General features: G+C 36.1%; 1 protein-coding gene across 22 annotated transcripts in view; it reads right to left on the reverse strand.

The window, feature by feature from the left end:
* Positions 1-19073, reverse strand: part of KIF1A (kinesin family member 1A) — a 100229-nt gene that overhangs the window by 53665 nt on the left and 27491 nt on the right. For 13 of the 22 annotated variants that reach the window (XM_026701105.2, XM_087933053.1, XM_026701104.2 and 10 more), the window contains exons 3-14: positions 15244-15320; positions 12802-12981; positions 12078-12143; positions 11298-11476; positions 10134-10245; positions 9200-9277; positions 8302-8367; positions 7109-7126; positions 5078-5153; positions 4623-4701; positions 3607-3749; positions 2509-2535 (exon numbers count right to left, since the gene is read on the reverse strand). In XM_026701105.2, coding sequence (XP_026556890.1) covers positions 2509-2535; positions 3607-3749; positions 4623-4701; positions 5078-5153; positions 7109-7126; positions 8302-8367; positions 9200-9277; positions 10134-10245; positions 11298-11476; positions 12078-12143; positions 12802-12981; positions 15244-15320 — 1101 coding nt within the window. The remainder of the gene's footprint in view (positions 1-2508; positions 2536-3606; positions 3750-4622; positions 4702-5077; positions 5154-7108; positions 7127-8301; positions 8368-9199; positions 9278-10133; positions 10246-11297; positions 11477-12077; positions 12144-12801; positions 12982-15243; positions 15321-19073) is intronic. The other 9 variants (XM_026701106.2, XM_087933055.1, XM_087933054.1 and 6 more) reach the window with 1 other exon arrangement.

Consider the following 19073-nt stretch of genomic DNA (forward strand, 5'->3'; position numbering starts at 1 on the left):
ATTGGATACAATTGAACAGAAGAAGAAGAAAAAACCTGTATTTATGGTGCATTTGCATAAAGATGCTAGACTAATTCAGAAATTTCTTACGAATGACGATGTTGAAAAAAGTAGAAATGCCAATCTAATGCAGAGGTATATTTTTTAAAATGCTATGTTTGTCATACAAGATTCAACTCTAGAATGTACTTTCCTCTGCAGGTTTGATTGAGAATAACAATATAATTTCAGCATCCAATTAATACTTTGTCATTTAAAACATTTTTATACCACTACTCATTAAAAGCCACCTTGACAAAGAAGATTAAAAAAAAATCCTGACTACAGATCACCATTCTCAGAAAAAAGAAAAGAATAGTAAGAGGTTGCCTAATATAGGATATTCCTTGTTTGAATGGTTCTAAAAATATTTTTATTGGACAATTGTTTATCTCAAACATGAAATTCCATACAGATTTCAAATAATATTGTTTCCCCACTATTTCTTTAATCTTGTTTTTAAAAAATATCTTTACCTCTCTTTAGGATTTTAAAATCAATGCACAATATTTTGTTGACTGATAGTACTATGAACTACTTATTTTAAAAAAATCATCTGATTTGTGCAAATCAGATTAAAATGGAAGATTTTGTAATGTTCAAAAACTGTAAGATGATGCCCCAAATTATGTCACTTTTGATATTCTGTTTTCTTATTTGCACTTCTCAAACTGGATAGATGAGGGAAACAATGATATGCACTTTATTTATAGTATCAGAATGGGCATCACATATTTGAGATATATGATGAAAATTTTGAGTTTTACAAGGCAGAAAACTCACTTTATCAAAAACAAATAAAGTTTCCCTCAGATTATGCAGCTCCTAGTGACATGGTGATAAGGAAGTACTGTTATTTTTTTCTCCAGAAATTGTTTTCACTTCCCACTCTAGCCAAAGCCTAAAATCCCCAGATAGTTCTGCATTAATCCTCACTAAATCCTGGTTAGCTTTCAAATCACCTAAGGTTAAGTAGGTGCTGCTGCCACCTGTTAAGTGTGTGTGTGTGTGTGTGTGTGTGTGTGTGTGTGCGCACGTGCGCACATGCACATGTGTGAGCGTGCACACATATGGGAATCGACGAGAATGTGTACAAAGGCAGGAGTGTATGTAGATAGACATATGATAGATGATATAAATAGAGAGGTGATAGATAGATAGATAGATAGATAGATAGATAGATAGATAGATAGATAGATAGATAGATAGATAGACAATCTTACACTTTTCTGACAACCCTTTTTATTCAACTAGATATTGCAATTTCCAAACCATCTTGGCACATGGAGGGGCAAGTCTGAAGAATAAATATTGGGAATGGACATGGGAAAAGTGTAGATGTCTGACCAGGACTAATTGGGCTAAAATAACAGAGTTTCAGATAAGTTATAAGCATCTGCAGTCAAAGTTTAAAATTTCAATTCCATACATCATACGTACATCTAATTTATATTTGATTTTACTCAGTAGGTTAGAGTGGAAAGGGGCAGATCCTATGTGGTTCCATTGGGAAGATAGGCTTGGATGTGGGCAACTGGAAAGTTCCAGTTGCTAATTTGATCAGAGCGTAGGCTGAACTGCTCAAAATAGAGACAGAGGCTCTAGGCCTTCTAACATGCCAGCAAAAGCCAGATTGCTTTATCAAATGCAATCAGCAACTTAACTACTCCCACAGCATTCCTAGTAGGTACAACTGCTACTAGAAGGGCCAAACAGGATCACTGGTGATATGTAAGCCAATAGTGGCTAAGGCAGATAGTTTAGTGCTTTGGGACCAGGTGTTTCCTTTCCTTAGCAGAACAAATTCATTTGATCCAACTCCAGCAGAAGCAGCAGCAGAGATAGCAGCAGCACAAGCAGCAGGACACATAGTTACAGCAAGAGAAAGGAATTTCAAGAACAAACTCAATCGAAAACGTTTCTGGAGTCAAGGAGATGGAATAGAATTTTTAGGATCACCAGAAAACAAAAACAACCCGGCTAAAGTGGAATGCTGCAGCGCCTTAATTCAAACACAACAGGGCCTGGAATATATTTGAATATTAAATTGATTTTTTTCTATGTATACAACAGGTCGGGGGGAAAAAATCTCTCTAAAGCATGTTCTGAAAAGACCTGTGGGTATCTTTGGACATTTTGAAGGAGAGAAATGCCATTTTTGTGGAAGAAGTATTTAGTATTCTAATATGAACACTAAAACTCAACAAACCACTATCTTGCCACACTTAATAGCAGCAATTTCCATGGATTGGTTGTATTTAGTAATATAATTGGATTCCTGTAAAGGCCCACCTCTGCCCTTTGAAGAAGGTATATACAAACCATCTCAACACCTGCCCTAAAATGAAAAGGTTTTCCCAACATTTGCTATTGAATTCATTTCTCATGCTATACTTCTGTTCCTTTGCTTTGACTGAGTTTGTCAAAAGCATTGAAGCACACAAAATACCAGCCATGGGAAATACACACATTTAGGTCCTCCTGGAACAGGATTAGCTAAGAGAGATAGGAGAAGGGAGTGGGAAGACAAAGAAAACAAGAATAGGTTTATCTTGTAGGAATAAAGAAACAGCACCTGAGGGCCTTTCTGCAAATCCAGAAACCTTGAGGCTTACTCCTTGTGTTTTATATAACTAGCTCACTTTTTTTTAATGTAGTGCAGCCTCCTTACAGCCCTTCCCTGATTTTATTTTACATGGGAAGATGTTTGATCCCATACTGTAAAGAGTTACCACATAAAGTGCAAGCAAAAGAATGTGGATAAAATAATTGGTAAAAGAGATGATAAGTTCGTGAGAAGGGGAGAAAACAACTACACTCACTTCCATCAATAACATGGCTATTATCCCATGAAGAGTCATGCCATTCATTTAGCTAACGTACTTTTCATGACAGTTGATTTAGTTGGGATAATCATATCTTCTTAGCCATGAAAAGGTTGTGCTTAAGAGTCATAGGCAAAAATAAATCAATCCCACAACAAAATTTGGATCTCTTGGTATAACAGAGCAACAAGATGTTCAAGTTGCTTATTGCCCCAAAAAGGAATTGACTGGAAAGGCCATGAAATGCATATCCTTCATTATCAAGCAATTCCTTCCTTATTCACAGCTAAGGAAGTGCACACTGCTGTAGGCTGTAAAAACAGTTTTCTGATTAGGATGTTGGGGGATTTAAATAAATCCTATCATTGATTATGAAATATTTTAAATAACTTTATATCGCTATGGATGGATAACTGCTCAGAAATAGAGGCGTAGAGGGATAATGAAGATTATGACCGAAACAGCCTATGGTTGTAGACCACTGAACAGTTGGCTAAGCTTTCAAAATATGTTAGGATAACAAATTGCTAGAATTTATATTCAGCCTGTCCTTTAGAATTGGGGTATGTTAGGTTTATGAACCTTACACAGGCACTAAAATGTGTGGGCTTTGAGACTATGAACTGAAAACAGGAACCATGTGGAGGTTAGATCTGCAACTAGACGAAGTAAACCGAGGAAGACAAGATGTAGACACACAGGACAGCCTTAAACCAACCCAAAGAACTGATATTCAACATACTATCTATGATATCTCCCAGGCCTTGAGAATACAACAGGTCTCTCAGGCGAGCCACTTCATCTTTAAGTTCTCTGATCAGCTTGTTGTTGGGATCCTCATTAATGACAGCATTGCATCTGATTTGCTTAGCACGATCTGCATATCTGTGGAGAAAATACACATTCTAAACAAAGTAAGGTCTGCTGAAAATGCCATATAGAGTGTGATATATAATTCAAACTATATATATATATATGTGTGTGTATATTTATATTTACATTTATATATATGTATATTTATATTTATATATATATGTATATTTAAAAGCACAACTATAATGACGTGGGAAAATACCTGAACAAAGCTGAATACCATACACGTAAGTACCCGCGAAAACTTAAGAAAAAAAATATATATATATATATATATATATATATATATATAGAGAGAGAGAGAGAGAGAGAGAGAGAGAGAGAGAGAGAACTAAGCTATTTCTCCTAAAATGAAGTAAATATTCTTGATCAATCAACTAAATAAACAAGTCAACTCGGTAAAAACTGGCCCATGGTTAAAGGGTATTTCTTTCTGTCACCTATCTCTTCCGTTCCCCAGTTAAAATCTAGATTACAGAACACTGAGGATTTTAAGCTGCCAATATTTGTAGTTCTAAGCCTGAAAATACAAAACTCTTCTAGAGAGAGACTCTCCAGGTACTCGTTAGGAAACCATATTGATTCTCTCTTTTTCCTCAATCTTTCAACTCAATCAGAACCTCAGTCCAACTTGAGAGGGAAATTTGTCCCCATGACCCAATTTTTATCCCTATGCATTGCCAAGCAAAAAATAGCCCAATTAAGTTGTTCTGGGCCCTATGTATAGAATATATATTTTCAACATGCATAAGAGATAAAATATATATGAAAGCACATTTTTCCTCCAAGAAAAATTCAAGAAAAAGCAAAGATAATGCAATGAATTCACAAAGCATAGTCTAGTTTATAATAAAAAGAATGGGAAACCTTTTACAAAGATTCTACCTTAAGGTGCTGAGAGTCTCATCGTAATTAATATCAGCAGGGCTGAGAGCAGCAACCATAGCAGTCCGGGAGTTACCACCTGCCCAGAGAACACAAAACACAATGACTGATAAAATTAAATATCCACTTTCTGAGCTGTGCTCATCTTCTTCCTCTTCCAATCCACTGTCTGTTCATTGATCCAGGTTTCCCAAATTAAGAAGACTCTTAACATTCATCCCATCTTTATGTGCAAGATATTGGCAAGTACTTTATGGAATGGAAAATGTTACTACCGGTATTAGATTTCAGACAACCTAATTACCATCCTCATTAGTAGAAACAGGAGCTGAATACAGAAAACCATAAAAGAAGATCTCACAACTCACAAGCAGAAGACTTGGGAGATTCATTATTTAGACCTTGGCTGAGAAATAAGATAGAATGGAGGTCACATGTTCAGAAAAAAAACCTACCTAGATTTTCTCGGAGCAGCCAAGTAAGTACTGAGTCTCGATATGGAATAAAGTCTGACTTTTTCTTCTTCTTATTCTACAAGAAAGAGAGAATATAATATTGAACTGATACTTCTAATGTGTGTGTGAGACTCACAGTTCTTTAACCCTAATACAAAGGAATAAAAAGCAATAATCTCCTTTTTAAAATAGAATGAATTTCCTTTTCTAAATTCAGCCATGTAGATAACCAAAAGAGGTTCTTTTCTAGAGTAAGAATGTACATTCTATAAGTGACTATCATCTTATAACATTTTAAGATTTTCAGAGCTCAGGAAGGCTTGCATTCTATTCAGCATGATTCTCATAGGAACAAAACTTATACAACTTACATATAACTATATATTTCTCTTAAAATAATAAATTTGATCCTTCAAAATAAATTTAGCCAGTCTAGAATTGTTATCACATAACTAACTACCAGTCACCACAGAAATGAATGAAATCGAGTTTTCTGTTAGGCAAAACTTGCACATTTTCCCCATGATCTATCACCAAAGGACACACAAGAAACCAAAATAAACTCCTCAAAAATTATCATGTAATTATTTCTAACTTTGCATTAATACTAATTTCTTACTGGTAATATTTTTCTTTCTTGCTTCCATTGATAAATCCAACCAGATCTCAAGCTGTCTAGTGTCTGAGCAAGTATTCTATTCCTTCTTCCATAATCAGAGGTTTATCAATCTGTCTCCAACTTTCAAACTGAGCTTTGCTTAGTTTCTTCCTCGACATGTATTTGCTTATAATCTCCGCTATTCTATAATGTCAAGATTTTAATCTAAAAAATATCGGGAGGGCACCTGGCTGAGGAAGGTCACTTTGGGTGGGAAGTTAACTAATGGTCAGACCATCATGCAGTAGATTTTAAAATACAAAACGATACAGCACTGTTGAAAATGTGAGATGGGTCATCTCATGTTTCTTCTGCATTGAGTTTCTGTATAATACATGCTGTTCTGATGTGTTTCATTCCTCAAAGGTAATGAAGCCAAATATGGAAGATTTAAAAAAACTATTTTTTCAATTATATTTTTCCTAACCCTGATCTATTAGGAAAATTATGGTTGAGGTTTTGAAGCACATTTTTAATACTAGGAAGAAATACAACAGATTAATGTTGCATTATATTCCAGATGATGCTAACAAAAAATAAGAGAACAGCAAAGTTTATTCCATCCTTGATTGTCTACACTCATGGTATGTACTATTTCAGAACTATTGCCAGCATCAATTCTCCATTTACAAAAATAACTCCATCACTAAAATATCTGCGTTTGGTCTTCTGTACCCTTAGAGTACAGAAACTCTGCCCCTTAGAATCTGGTCTGGATGACAATCTATATTTGGACTCTTGGATTTCTAAATGATGATCTGATTATGGTTTTTCTTTTCCCACTTACATTGTGACCACTTGGAACCTTTGCAGGCGACCTTCTAGGGATTGGAATTGCATTACCCAAAGTCTTGCAATTAAACTCCCTGTATGTAAGTGTGACTGCTTACAACAGGACAATGAGGTTATCATCACTGAGCACATTGATGATACCCAACTTTATATCACTATCGCTGAGAGGGCCACAGTCCTAACCAAATATCTGGATGGGTAGAAACAAGCTTGGATTTAATCCTAGCAGGAAACGGTTCTAATTTGTCCAGAAGCACTCTGATTCTGATACGTTCCAGAAGCACTCTGATTCTGTGGTTGGTTATAGCCCCTGTTTGGACCAGGATATTTTGCAACAGAGGCTCACATCTATAACAGTTGTCCAAATTATTGTAATGTGTTCTACATGGGACTGTCTTTAAAAACAATTGGAAAACTATCTGCAAGGTGATGTTGTTCTATAAGAGCCCTTCTTTATTGTGATACACAAACTTTAAAAAAAATCATAGCACTTTAAGTGAAATGTTTGGACATGGACAATTTTCAGACAAAACAGCTTCACTCAGGCCTATCATTACTTTCCCAGCATATACCCAGCATACCTTATTTGGTCCTGAATCCTGAAAATAAAGCAGATACCAATTAAAATTTCATGATTTTATATTACCAAAGCAGGTTTTAATAAATTGGATCTGAAAACTAAACGGTGTCCCTATATCAATTATGTATCTCCTCCCAATGGAAAACATTTAATATAATCCAAAACCAGTGTTCATTTTATCATTTTAGAGAAATAGGTCAAAAGCAGACACAATTGAATCAAGAAATTCTGGTTCATTCACTCAGCCCCTGATTTTCTACATATCGTTTTATCTGACATTGCTGTGATGCCATAATATCTCCCCTACTCATTTGCAGAGTAGAAAAAAATACAAAGATGATTCAGAGAGAGACAGAAGACATGCTGGATATTTGTCACAGAATGGAAAATTGGGTGTTCTCATCAGACACCTTCTTGTGTTATTTGCATGAAGGGCTCCTCTCTAATTAAAAGGGGTTTGCTGTTCATCCTGATTCTGGCGCACTGTATGAAGCCTAAGGAAATAATTATCTAGACATGTGGAAGCCCAATTGCTGCCCAACTGAAGGGTTCCCCACAAATATATCAGGTTCCTTTAGATCTTCACCTAACATTGCAAAATTAGGGAACAAAGCAAAGGAAACAGGGTTGATGGCAGGGACAAAACTTGCAGTCTCTTATCCACCTAATACTGCAGAACATCTACACATATTAGATGTGCATAAATACCAATAATACTACATCTATAATGTAAATAGATGTTTATAATTAATTTATTTTCCTTATTCACATGCATATATATCAAGGTGCTTTGAAATGTCTTAATCTTTCTAAAATAGTAAATCTGTGAATTCACATCTTTAGATATGAATTCAAATCTGTAGGTGTGAATTCATATAGTTGTTTTGTTCCTCCATAGGCAAAAATAGAAATTAATGTATCAGTGTCAAGACAGCGATAAGTAACTTTCAAAATAGTCCTTGATTATTTTAATTTTTAGGCTTTCACAGAAGCTGGAGGTTAATAAGGTTTCTTTTCTATTAGCAGATTAGTGACTTTTGACTTTTGGAGCAAAACTAAATATGGCTTCCCCAGAAATCAAATGGCTGAGTAATACTTTTACTGAAGCATCTGTGAAATGAATTGGGAAAATAAAATTTTGTATTTTAATTGTAATAAAATGTTCTCCTCTACTTATCTCAATAGAAGTCTTACCATCTCAGCCAGAGCAGAGATCACTTTTCCTAAGGTTGTTAGTGATTTATTGATATTTGCTCCTTCCTGTGAAAGTAAGGATATCCAATCAATATGGGGCATTGAATTTTGATAAAAAATTTGCACAAAAACATATTTAATGTGCTGCATCACTTACTCGCCAGAACCACCAGGATTTAGAATTATATCACACATTCAAATATCTCTTTATTTATTCAAAGCTCTTGGATAATTTTGCCATTCTTTCTTATAAAAGACCTATGACTAATGTATGTATGTATGCCAATCTAGGATGTCACTGAAGAGTTCTGTCTTCCAAAACCATAAAACCTTCAGATATTTTAGGACTGTACTCCCAGAATTTCTAGCCAATTCTAAAAACTGGGCTCCCAGCACATCAGAAGGAACCAGGTTGGGCAAGACTGAGACAAACCAATCATGTTTTGAGAACTGTGCCCCATATAGAAAATACAGACAACATAAACAGTAGATAAATAACAATTGTTACAGTGAATTATATCACAGTTGGTTTGCCCTTCTCACACTTCTGGCAAGTCTTTCTTCATGCAGAACCCTTGCCTCATCCACATAATTATATAATAGGAAGGATGATCCTATGTAATATTTTTTCATGCATAGCCTTCCCTTGTTTTCTGAGCACTTCTTTCATTTTCATTTTCCTAACCATAGAAAAGGCAAACAAACAACACTAAGAAGGAAAATATGAAAGAGCTACACAATATATTTTGATTTATAGTACTACAGGTTATTCTATCAAGATAAATCTGCAGCTTTTCAAAGGATAATCTCAGTTTTCAAACTTAATGTGCTAATTAATCCTTCTTTAAGCAAAGATATTTATATAAATATGTCCCTTAGTCCAGTTTTTTTTCTTTACCTTAAGTCTGGTGCCTTTTGCTCCTGTGGAGTCAGCCCGTTCACTTCCTGCAAGATCCACCAAGCTGACTTTGCTGACCTGAAATCAGCAAACAGATTAAATATTGCTTTATATCCAACACAAATCTGCCTCTCAGATTATTCTCTAACACTTTGGCATGGTGAAGTATTTCATATTATTAAAGGAAGTCTAAACATTGGGAAAAACAAAATATGAATAGAGTGTTTTAGCAAACACACAATTAAAAAAACAGCCATCCCAGATCTTACTAAACTGAATTCAATCAAGAAACACTCAAGGCAATGTGTAAGAAAGCAGCAATGAAGCAAGTATGCTTGGATACTCATGTGGTGGAATAGACTGAAATGATAGTTTGAATGACAATAGGTGTTGTGTTGGGATTAAAACTGCCCAAATTCTTAACAACCATAATGCTTCCAAGAATCTGGACAGCACCTCTTTAAACAGGAGCCATGAGTTCAGGAGGACCTCCAAAATGTGGATAGTATCTGTCTGAGGCAATGCAACCCCATCCAAAATGAGGTTTATCTTTAGATTTGGTTTCCAGTATTAATCTATTATCACTTAGCTGCTATCACATCAAGCCTCACAAAGCTCTTTCTCTTTATATTTTAAAGCGTTGGCTTCTCCTGCACCAAACTTTCCTTTGAAGTCTCCTATATTTTCTCAATGCAGAGAAAGACTGTCTATGAATACGTGACCGAAATTGAAGGGGGAAAAAATCTATCTTCCATTTGCTCCCTGTGCACTGATTCTTTTTACCACTCTCTTCATTGTATCAATTTAGTCCAGCTGACAGATGAGCTGAGAGTCTTTGTGGTGGCTGAACAGCAATTACACGTGAGATGGTATCAGACTGCACACATGAGTGCTCTTGGACGGAATATCAATGCATACTAATTTTTCAGTTCACCTTCTCAGTGGTGATGTCTGTCTCTGCATCATGTCTCTTCTGGGTGAAGATAATATTGAAAACCGCATGCGAGCGGCTGCTGGTTTCATTCATATTAGTGGCTGCCACTGTCCTATTGAAGAAGAGTATCAGGAAATTTATTTGCATTTCTTGTCAGGAAAGTAAAGTTGATAAGAACAAGCAAATACTTATAGTATACAGATGTTTAAAATATCTTTCCTCAGTTTAGAAGCTTTCAGATGTATTACTGCATTTCTCCGAATTCATAACTGTCATGGAAAACTACCACAGTAAATTATAGTCCTTGTACATAAATGAATAAAAAAATATAATAAATTTTATAGGAAGAAAAATTGGAAGAAAAAAAGAGTTTAATTTTAAATTTTTAATTTTTTAAAAAATTTAATCCTTACAAGATCTATATAAAGATGTAACTCCTTTAGAGATCTCTGGAACTAGGAATCCTTGGCTTCTCGTCTTTTTTTTACTCCACCCCAATGCAATTCACAATTTCTTGCTCTAGCTATAGAGCAATTGCTGCTAATTTGTATATCCACGAGGGTAAAGTATTAAATTTCTAAGACTCACAAAAGAACTTGGTCTTCAATCCATCTAGCAACATCTTCATAAGACTAATCATGGGACCATACTCTACACCCTTTCTTGTTTTGAATTATTTAAGTTAGGGTTAGCTTCAGTGGTGGGGCTGCAACTGGTTTAACAACCGGTTCTGTGAGAGCGTGCTTTGCCTAAAGTGCACTTTGCGTGTAAGTGCAGCATTCAAAATCCCCAAATTTTAGCCTCCAAATCTTATCTTCTAGAGCACTGCCGGTGAGTAAAACAGCTTGAGGTGTGGCAATCCACTGTGCTGCACAAATCAGCTGAGCTGAAAAACACAGAAATATAGGACAGGATAGAGCAAGGGCGGGTGGGTGGGGCCAGCTGATCGCCAGAACTACCGGTTCACTAGAACCAGTCTGAACTGGCAGGATCCCAGTACTAGTTAGCTCCCTGACCCAGGACAATCAAAATATTCTCTTTGAAAAAACACTTCTTGATATTTTTATCAGAATGAAATTATTGTAAGGACTTGACTAAAAATAATTCTGAATGATTTCATAGAAATACCAAAATGAGATACATTCTCCTTATTGTTCTTTTTACCTTGCTTTATTCCCAGAGTCCATTAAATCCTGAATGTCATTATATGAAGTAACAGCTAATTTTGAGAGATCTTCAACATACGGTCCAAGGAGCGGGTGCTCTCTGACCCTCAGGTTTCCTTTATTTTTGGGATTGAGGAGGTCACGTACACGTTCACAGTAAATTTCCATGTAACTCACCTGTAGGACAAAATTCATTTAATAAACGTAAGAGCAAGAGAAGCACAGGAGGCAGCTAAATATCTTGTAGGCACTGACTGATATGACATTCTCAGCCCAGAACAAAAATTCCGCCCTGACGATCTATAGGACTTGCAGGCAGGAGCTCTTGTTCATCCTATCTCCTGGTTCTTGTCCTTTCTTTTCATCCCTGCCTCAGAATAAATTACCAAACCAATAAGTATTGCCTATACAATTTCTTCCCAAGGTTGGAAAAGCATGTCAGTGTGTTTAGTTCCCAATATGCATAGTGATCTTACTTTATACTTTCAATAGAAAAATATTAAACATGGTGAAAATTGTGATCCCATCCTCTAGTAATATTACTGAATGATTATTGCATCAATGACTCTCCCCCAACAAATATTAAAGACAAACTATTTAATAATTGTTATGAAACAAATCTCAGAATTCGAAAATAAATTATTAGAGAGCTTTTTTTGGTGAGCACATTTTTCTTCAACTTAATATATTTCTGCAATCGCATCATTATAAAGTTTCTTTTGCTGGTCAAAACTATGTATAAAAATGATACTGAGCATTGAAAAATAGCCGTCTGTACCTCCACTGAGTAGGACATATTGTCATTTGTTGTGTCATTGATTCGAGAGAAGAGATCCTCACACAGCTGCATAGTATGAGAAAGAAAAAAAAGTTACAATTCTGTAACAATAGTACCATCTGCATCATTTAAATCTTCAAACTATTTGTAAAAAGAAATACAGTATTTTCCCCAAAATAATATTTGGGGAAAGGCTCCTTATTAATTGGAAAAAAGCAATCTGCATAAAATGTAAATTCCAACTAAATCTTGAATCAATCTTTTTAAACAGGAGTGATATTGCAGAAGGAACTATTCCCAGCAGCTGTATCTTGCAACTCAAACATTTCTATTGTTTTCTAAGCTACATTTTTTTTACAAACATACAAGTTGTTGAACTCGTGTGCTTTTGGTGGCCAATTGCAGCCAGTGATCTACTCAGAGGTCTCCTTATTATGACAAAACTTTCAGAAGAGACCAAATAAATCAATTCTACATGTTCTCCTGTTACTCTTTCTTGAATATTTGATAATCAGTGATAAATCCTTCTTTCCTTTCCATCTATTGTTGTTCAATCCTACTCATGCCACAGCTTTCTGTTCTCTGAAAATGTCATGGGATTTTATGCTTCCACCCTTTCTTGATTGTCACTCATTAACAGAACTGCTTCCCAGGCTTCCCATCCCAAATATTATTTTCTTGGATTTGTTTCTTACTTTGAGCTATTTCCCACTGTCATGCTTACCTGGGGAATTATGCCTTGTTGGTCCTTCTCTTGTTTACCCATCATTGTATATGACTTGCCAGCCCCAGTCTGGCCGTAGGCAAAAATGCAGACATTATAACCTTCAAAAGCATGCTGCAGCATTTCCTCTCCAATGTCCAGGTATACTTGTTTTTGTGAAGCATAGTTTATGTCTTCAGGCTGCTCAGAAAAAAGAAACAGATCACTGAGAAAGACTGGAAATGATTCAAGAGAAGACAAAGAAAGAGTAAAAAATATCTTCTCCCTCTGCACAATATAGTCATCCTGAAACCTCCAGATCTTTTAGTCTAATCCTCACAAACCTTCATCATTGGCCATTCTGACTGGGATAGATGACTGTTGCTATCCAAACACTTGGAGGGCAATAATGCCTCTCTTTGATAGACAAGTATATATTTGAGGAACTATTCTAAATTCATTAAATACCTGACTTGCAATCGTATGTTTAACAATGGTTAAAATGGCCCTGGAAAAAATATCTTACAAACTGTCTTCAAAAGACCATAGCAGCAACCCTGCAGTCATGTGGCCACAATTCAGATGCTTGGAAATCAGCTCGCATTTATGCCTGTTGCAACAACTTATGGTCATGTGATCAAAATAAGCTTCTTTCCCAGCTGGCTTCAGACAAGCAAAATCAATTAGGAATTCCCCACCTCCCAGTTAGAGATGAAGAAGCTTCTTGATGAGAAGCGAAACGTCTTCAAAGAAAAACCAGAAAGTCCAGTTGCCTTTTGAAAAAGCATCTTTGGAACAACCATGACCTGGGTGAGTGAGACTCTCCATAACTGTGTGCATGAGGGGAGCTCTCCCAGTCCTGTCCCTTAATTATTACCATTTGACATGACCTCTTTCCCTACTCTTTTAGCCTTCAGGGGCTATGAAGTCCTGGCTCTTCTCCTAAGGATTGGACTAGGATGAAGGTTGAGCTGTGAGGATGGCAGTCTGGTGCCAGAGGTAAAGAGTACTGTTGTATATTTTTAATGAATTGTTGTGAGCTGCTTAGAATATTCGTATACTCTAAGGCAGCAATATAAATGTCAGTAAATAAGTAAATAAATACATACAATTACTACTAATTAGGTCTTAGTAGGAATGCTGTGATGGACTTCATAGTCAAGGCTTAATTGTTTTACTTCATATTCCTATAAAATAGCTTGGGTATTCAGCCACCTTCTAATTTATTCCAGTATACTATCTTTAGAGGATGGAAAAAGTACTTACCAAATTGAAAGGTACTAATTTTCAAAAGATTTAATTGCTTCCTCTATTTTGGAGGTGTCAAACTCAAGGCCTGCAGACCGGATCCAGCCCACAATGTGGTTGGATCTGGCCCGCGGGGCCATCTTGGTCTACCCAATGCAAAGAAGAAAGATCGGGCCAGCATGGCTTTCGCCTGGTCTACCCAACACGAAGAGGAAAGATTGGCCCAATCTGGCTTTAGCCCAGTCTACTCAGTGCAAAGAAGAACGATCGGGTCAGCCTGGCTTCGGCCTGGTTTACCCAATTCATGCCAGCAGTTTGGGGAGTGGCATCAAACTAGCCACACCCACCCAGTCAGCCATGCCCACCCAGTCAGCCATGCCCACTCAGTCGGCCACACCCGCCTGGTCCCCCGAGATCAACCACAGCCCTGATGCGGCCCTCAATGAAATTGAGTTTGACACGCCTGCTCTATTTATACTTTAAATGTGTTGTGCTATAAAGCACAAAAAATCCAGTTACACATAGTTCTCATTTAATTACCACAACTGAGACCAGAATGTCAGTTGTTGAGCATAGTGATTGATAAGCAAGATGGCATGTAAGTGCCCAAATGACTGCTTTACTTTACAACTGCAATCCCGGCATTCCAAGTTGTAGTTATTAAGCAATCATGGTAGTCATTAATAGCAATAACAATAGCAATAGCACTTAGACTTGTATACTGCTTTGTAGTGCTTTATAGCACTCTCTGAGCAGTTTATAGAGTCAGCATATTGCCCTCAACAATCTGGGTCTTTACTGTTCTAACCTCGGAAGGATGGAAAGCTGAGTCAACCTTGAGCGTTCAGGATTGAACTCCTGGCTGTAGGCAGAGTTAGCCTGTAACATTGCATTCCAAACACTCCACCACCACAGCTTCTTAAGCAGGCACAGTCCCAGGTAAGAAGTGTGGGGTACCTCAGTGGTAGGGAGAACCATGAGAGGCTCAGCTCGGGAACTGAATATTCTCTCTGCCAAGATTCAAGCAGGATTCTCATATACAGCCTACTCGAGTCCTCGCAGGGCCGCCCACACCAGATATCCCACAATTACATATTATTTCCAAGATTGAGTTGAATTGAAAAGAATTTTTAAAAAATCTAAGTTTTAGTTCTGAAGCCTACTCAAAGGGACCCCGCAGCCAACCTTCCCTCCTTTGTGCCCGTATCTACTTACAGTTGTGTGAGACCAGTAGGAATAGTCAAAGCTGAAACTTTTAGGTGTCTCTTTGGGCTGCTTTGGATTAATGATAGCTAGGAAGAAGCAGAGTAGAAATATTATATGAGGAACTAGCAAAAATCATTTCTTGATCCAATAAACAGACGTATCCAATTTCATACAGCTATCCAATACATAAATTTGAAAAACACATTATACCTGTAACACCTAGAAAATTAACATTCTATGTGCCCTCAAGAACAGTTGAGGTTCATCATGAAGAATCATTTAGTAAAATGTGAGCTGGCTAGGTGCATCATGACTTGGCATTGCAAAATCAAGTAACAAATATGCAAAAAAAATTGTACACCTTTTTGGGTGGCTTCCAGGTTGCCAGGCTTCAGCGACAGCAGGGATTTGCATTTCTCCGCGATCCCTGCTGTGCTCGCCATCTTGGTGCCTCCGATCCAGACAGATCTGGAGGATAAGGCTGCCCTGTAGAGGCAGCCGAAGATAGGGAGGATCTGGGAAGGGGTTTGGGGGTGCCGCAGACCCCCTCCTCACCCAGCTTAGCCTCCTTTTCTCAAGGCGGTGCAGCAGCGGTCAGTGATGGCCGCCACAAAGAAGCTGGCAGCTGGAAAAGATTGCGCTGGAGGAAGAAGGAGAAGGAAGATTCAAAAGTGAAAGTGTTGGCTGTGCCAGGAAAATAACAGCTTCTAAAACCCTGGAGTGGAATTGTTTATTGCCTGAAAGATACATTGTATCCCTAAGAAGAGAAGAGCCGCGGAGAAAGCTGCTAAGGGAAACCTTTTTTTTTCTACTTACTCTCCCACCCCACAGAAACATTAAATGCAGAACTGGAAAATGCATTGGGCACCGAAGGTATTTTAACTTGAAAATTATCAGAGAAAGGACTTTGGATTTAACACCCTCAGAAATTGGAAAGCCCGCACTGGAGGTATGGATTTCTGAGCGTTTAAAGGGAAATTGTTGTTGTAAGTGGGGGGAGAGGAAAAAAAACTTTTCGGAGCAGAGCTTGAAAAAGGAGGAGACTGCCTAGAATTTTAAAGAAAGATACATTTTAATGGGAACCTTTTGATTAATCAGTAACCCCACAAAGAGAAATTGAAGAAGGTAAAAAAAAAAAGTATTGAAAGAAACAGTTATTTGGACTTTTTAGTGACTTTGGAATTCTTTTGGAATTACTCTTGATTAAAAATACTTGGGTGGTTGTTTTTGAAGAAATCTTTCTCTTCAGGATGGCATTGCTTTTGGATGAATTAAAAACTCAATACCAAAAATATAAGAAAGAAGAGCAAGATGGAAAAGATTCTTTGGGCACCCTTTTTCAATTTTTAGAAATGGTGGTACGCACTTATGAAAAATTGACTACGCAGCAGGATGACTGGAACAAAGAAGAAGAAGAAGCCATTTTGGATGAGCAATGGGTTTACTTTGGGGAGGAGGAGGAAGAGGAAAAGAAAAAAGGGGATTTTAAGGGTAGAGAAAACAATCCAAAAAGAGAAAAATGAGATGAAAGCTGGATATAAGGTTAGAAAACAACAGAAAGTGAGTAAGCAGAAGAAGAAAAGGGAGAAGGAGAGACAAGGGGGTAAAAAAGGCAAGGAGAAAAACAAACAAGTGAGAAAGGAGGGATGAAAAACCTTAATGCTGGGAAGCAAGATTCTAAGAAACAAAATCTATTTAGAGACAATGGGTAAATCTAATTGAAAAAGGGATTCTGGAAGGTACATAAAAGTGTGTTTTTCTATGTGTATTCAGAGTAGAATGTGTATTAGTATGTATGATTTGCTCTTTTATGGTATTTCTGGTGGGTTATAGGCTTACATTTTGTAATTCTAGTCTATTTGTTTTTCTTATAAAGTTTTTTGTGTAATCTTAGAATGTACTAACCAGAATCTCAATATAATTTAAGTGTTATATTAAGTATTGTGAAGTTAGGGAAAAGAGTTAAAGGTGTTACTCCTATTAGTGTACAGGAGAAGTATATTTAAAGAAAAAAGATGAATGGATAACTGTAAAAGAACAGACAAAAAATGTTAAGTACTATGAATTGTATTGAGATAGGATAAACAAAATATAATTAAGAAGGATAAAAGAGGGAAGAAGTTATACAGAAAATTGAAAATGGTAATAAGATATGGATTGACATATAAAGTAAATATTGTTTTTAAATTTGTGTCTGTGCGAAGAGTTTTAACCCGGGATTAAGCAGCTTTCAGAAATGAGGTTTTTTATGTTCTATGTTATGTATGTTTTGTCTATTGTTTTTTTTTTAAAGGCAAAAATTTTGATTAGTAAGAAATATAATCTGGACAACAGAATGAAAAGGAGAAATTGGGATAGGATATGAAGATGAGCAGATAATGTAAATGCACATATTACATTTGGCACGTTTTATTGGTTCTTCCAGAAAGATTCTTTATGTTAATATGCCTTGACTGTTTGTATGTTTTGTAAAGCTAACAACATTTGTTTTTTAAAAAAAAACAAAAACAAAAATAAGTCAGAGGAAAATATAAGTGTGATGATTGAATAGCAGATAAACTAGAAAAGAAACGTTATTGAATAAGAGTAAAGAGAAATAATTTGAAATCTGTTAAAGGGAATTTATGTGCCTACATTGAAATGAGATAAATCAGAAAAATGCGATATAAAATAATGTGTTACCTGCTTTGTAAAGATCTATGATGGAAAGCAGTTTTATATTTTTAGTGTTTAATGATGTTTTGTCTTGTTTGTTTCTTGTTAAAATCAATAAAATTTGTTTCAAGAAAAATTGTACACCTTTTTTTTGCATATCTACAAATTTCTTTAAGATAAATCTCTTCTCTCTTAGACAGACCAGTTGAAAAATTGTGTTCTAAGTTTCCTAACAAATGTCAGATATTGTATTCATGATGTAATGGGAGAAAAAGCAACACATTTTTACTAAAAAATGCAAAATAAATACCATCAAATATTGTATTCTCAAACCTTCCCTTCAGTAGGATTTTTCACCAAAAGAAAAAATTAAGTAGCTGTCATTATAAATATATTATTTCTCTGCAGACATACACAAAATTCACTACAGTTAAATACACTTACACATACAATTTAAATAGCAAATACCCTAATATGAATCTTTATTATATCAAAAGTTAGGCACATGTAAGAAATCAATAGAGTGAAGCAGAAATATGTGACAATCTGGGTATAAATTGATTCTGTATCAGGTCAAATAGATGAATATAATTATGGTAACCATGCCAAAAGAGGGAGGATTTATCAGCTGCCAATATAAACTATTTATTTTGGATTAAAATATTTATAATTTTCAAGTAGCATATTCAACTACAGGTGATCTTGTAGTATAATATATCTAACAATTATTTGATTAATTATATAATAATGAAAGCTCATAAGATCACTTTTTAATTTGTTGATGTATTTGGGATAATTTCTTCCTTATTTTTACTGAAAAAGTAATAAGAAAAAAATAAGATACTAGGTTCAGAAAAATGGAGACATAACGATATTTAACTGGCTTTTGCATATCAGAGATCACAAGTGGCCAGGTATCCCATCCATTTTTTTACTCATCTGCTGGAATTTCTCATGATGTATATATCTGCAGCTGTCTAGCTAATTTATTCCATAGAAGACAAAGACAAGGCATAAGAGCCTTACTCCTTTAATAATTCCCCCCTTTTTTCTTCTTGGAAAGTCCTTCGTGTGAGGCTCCAACTTTCTCTAATGCCTTTTTTGGTAACAGAAGTGGGGAAGAGGGGTCCTGCAGGCATTGTTGAATTGCTAATGGGAAGGCTGCCATTTTCCTATACCTATTT

The sequence above is a fragment of the Pseudonaja textilis genome, chromosome 4 (assembly GCF_049901715.1).
Source record: "Pseudonaja textilis isolate UNSWEBS1 chromosome 4, rPseTex1.2, whole genome shotgun sequence".
In the NCBI taxonomy this organism is placed as follows: domain Eukaryota; kingdom Metazoa; phylum Chordata; class Lepidosauria; order Squamata; family Elapidae; genus Pseudonaja; species Pseudonaja textilis.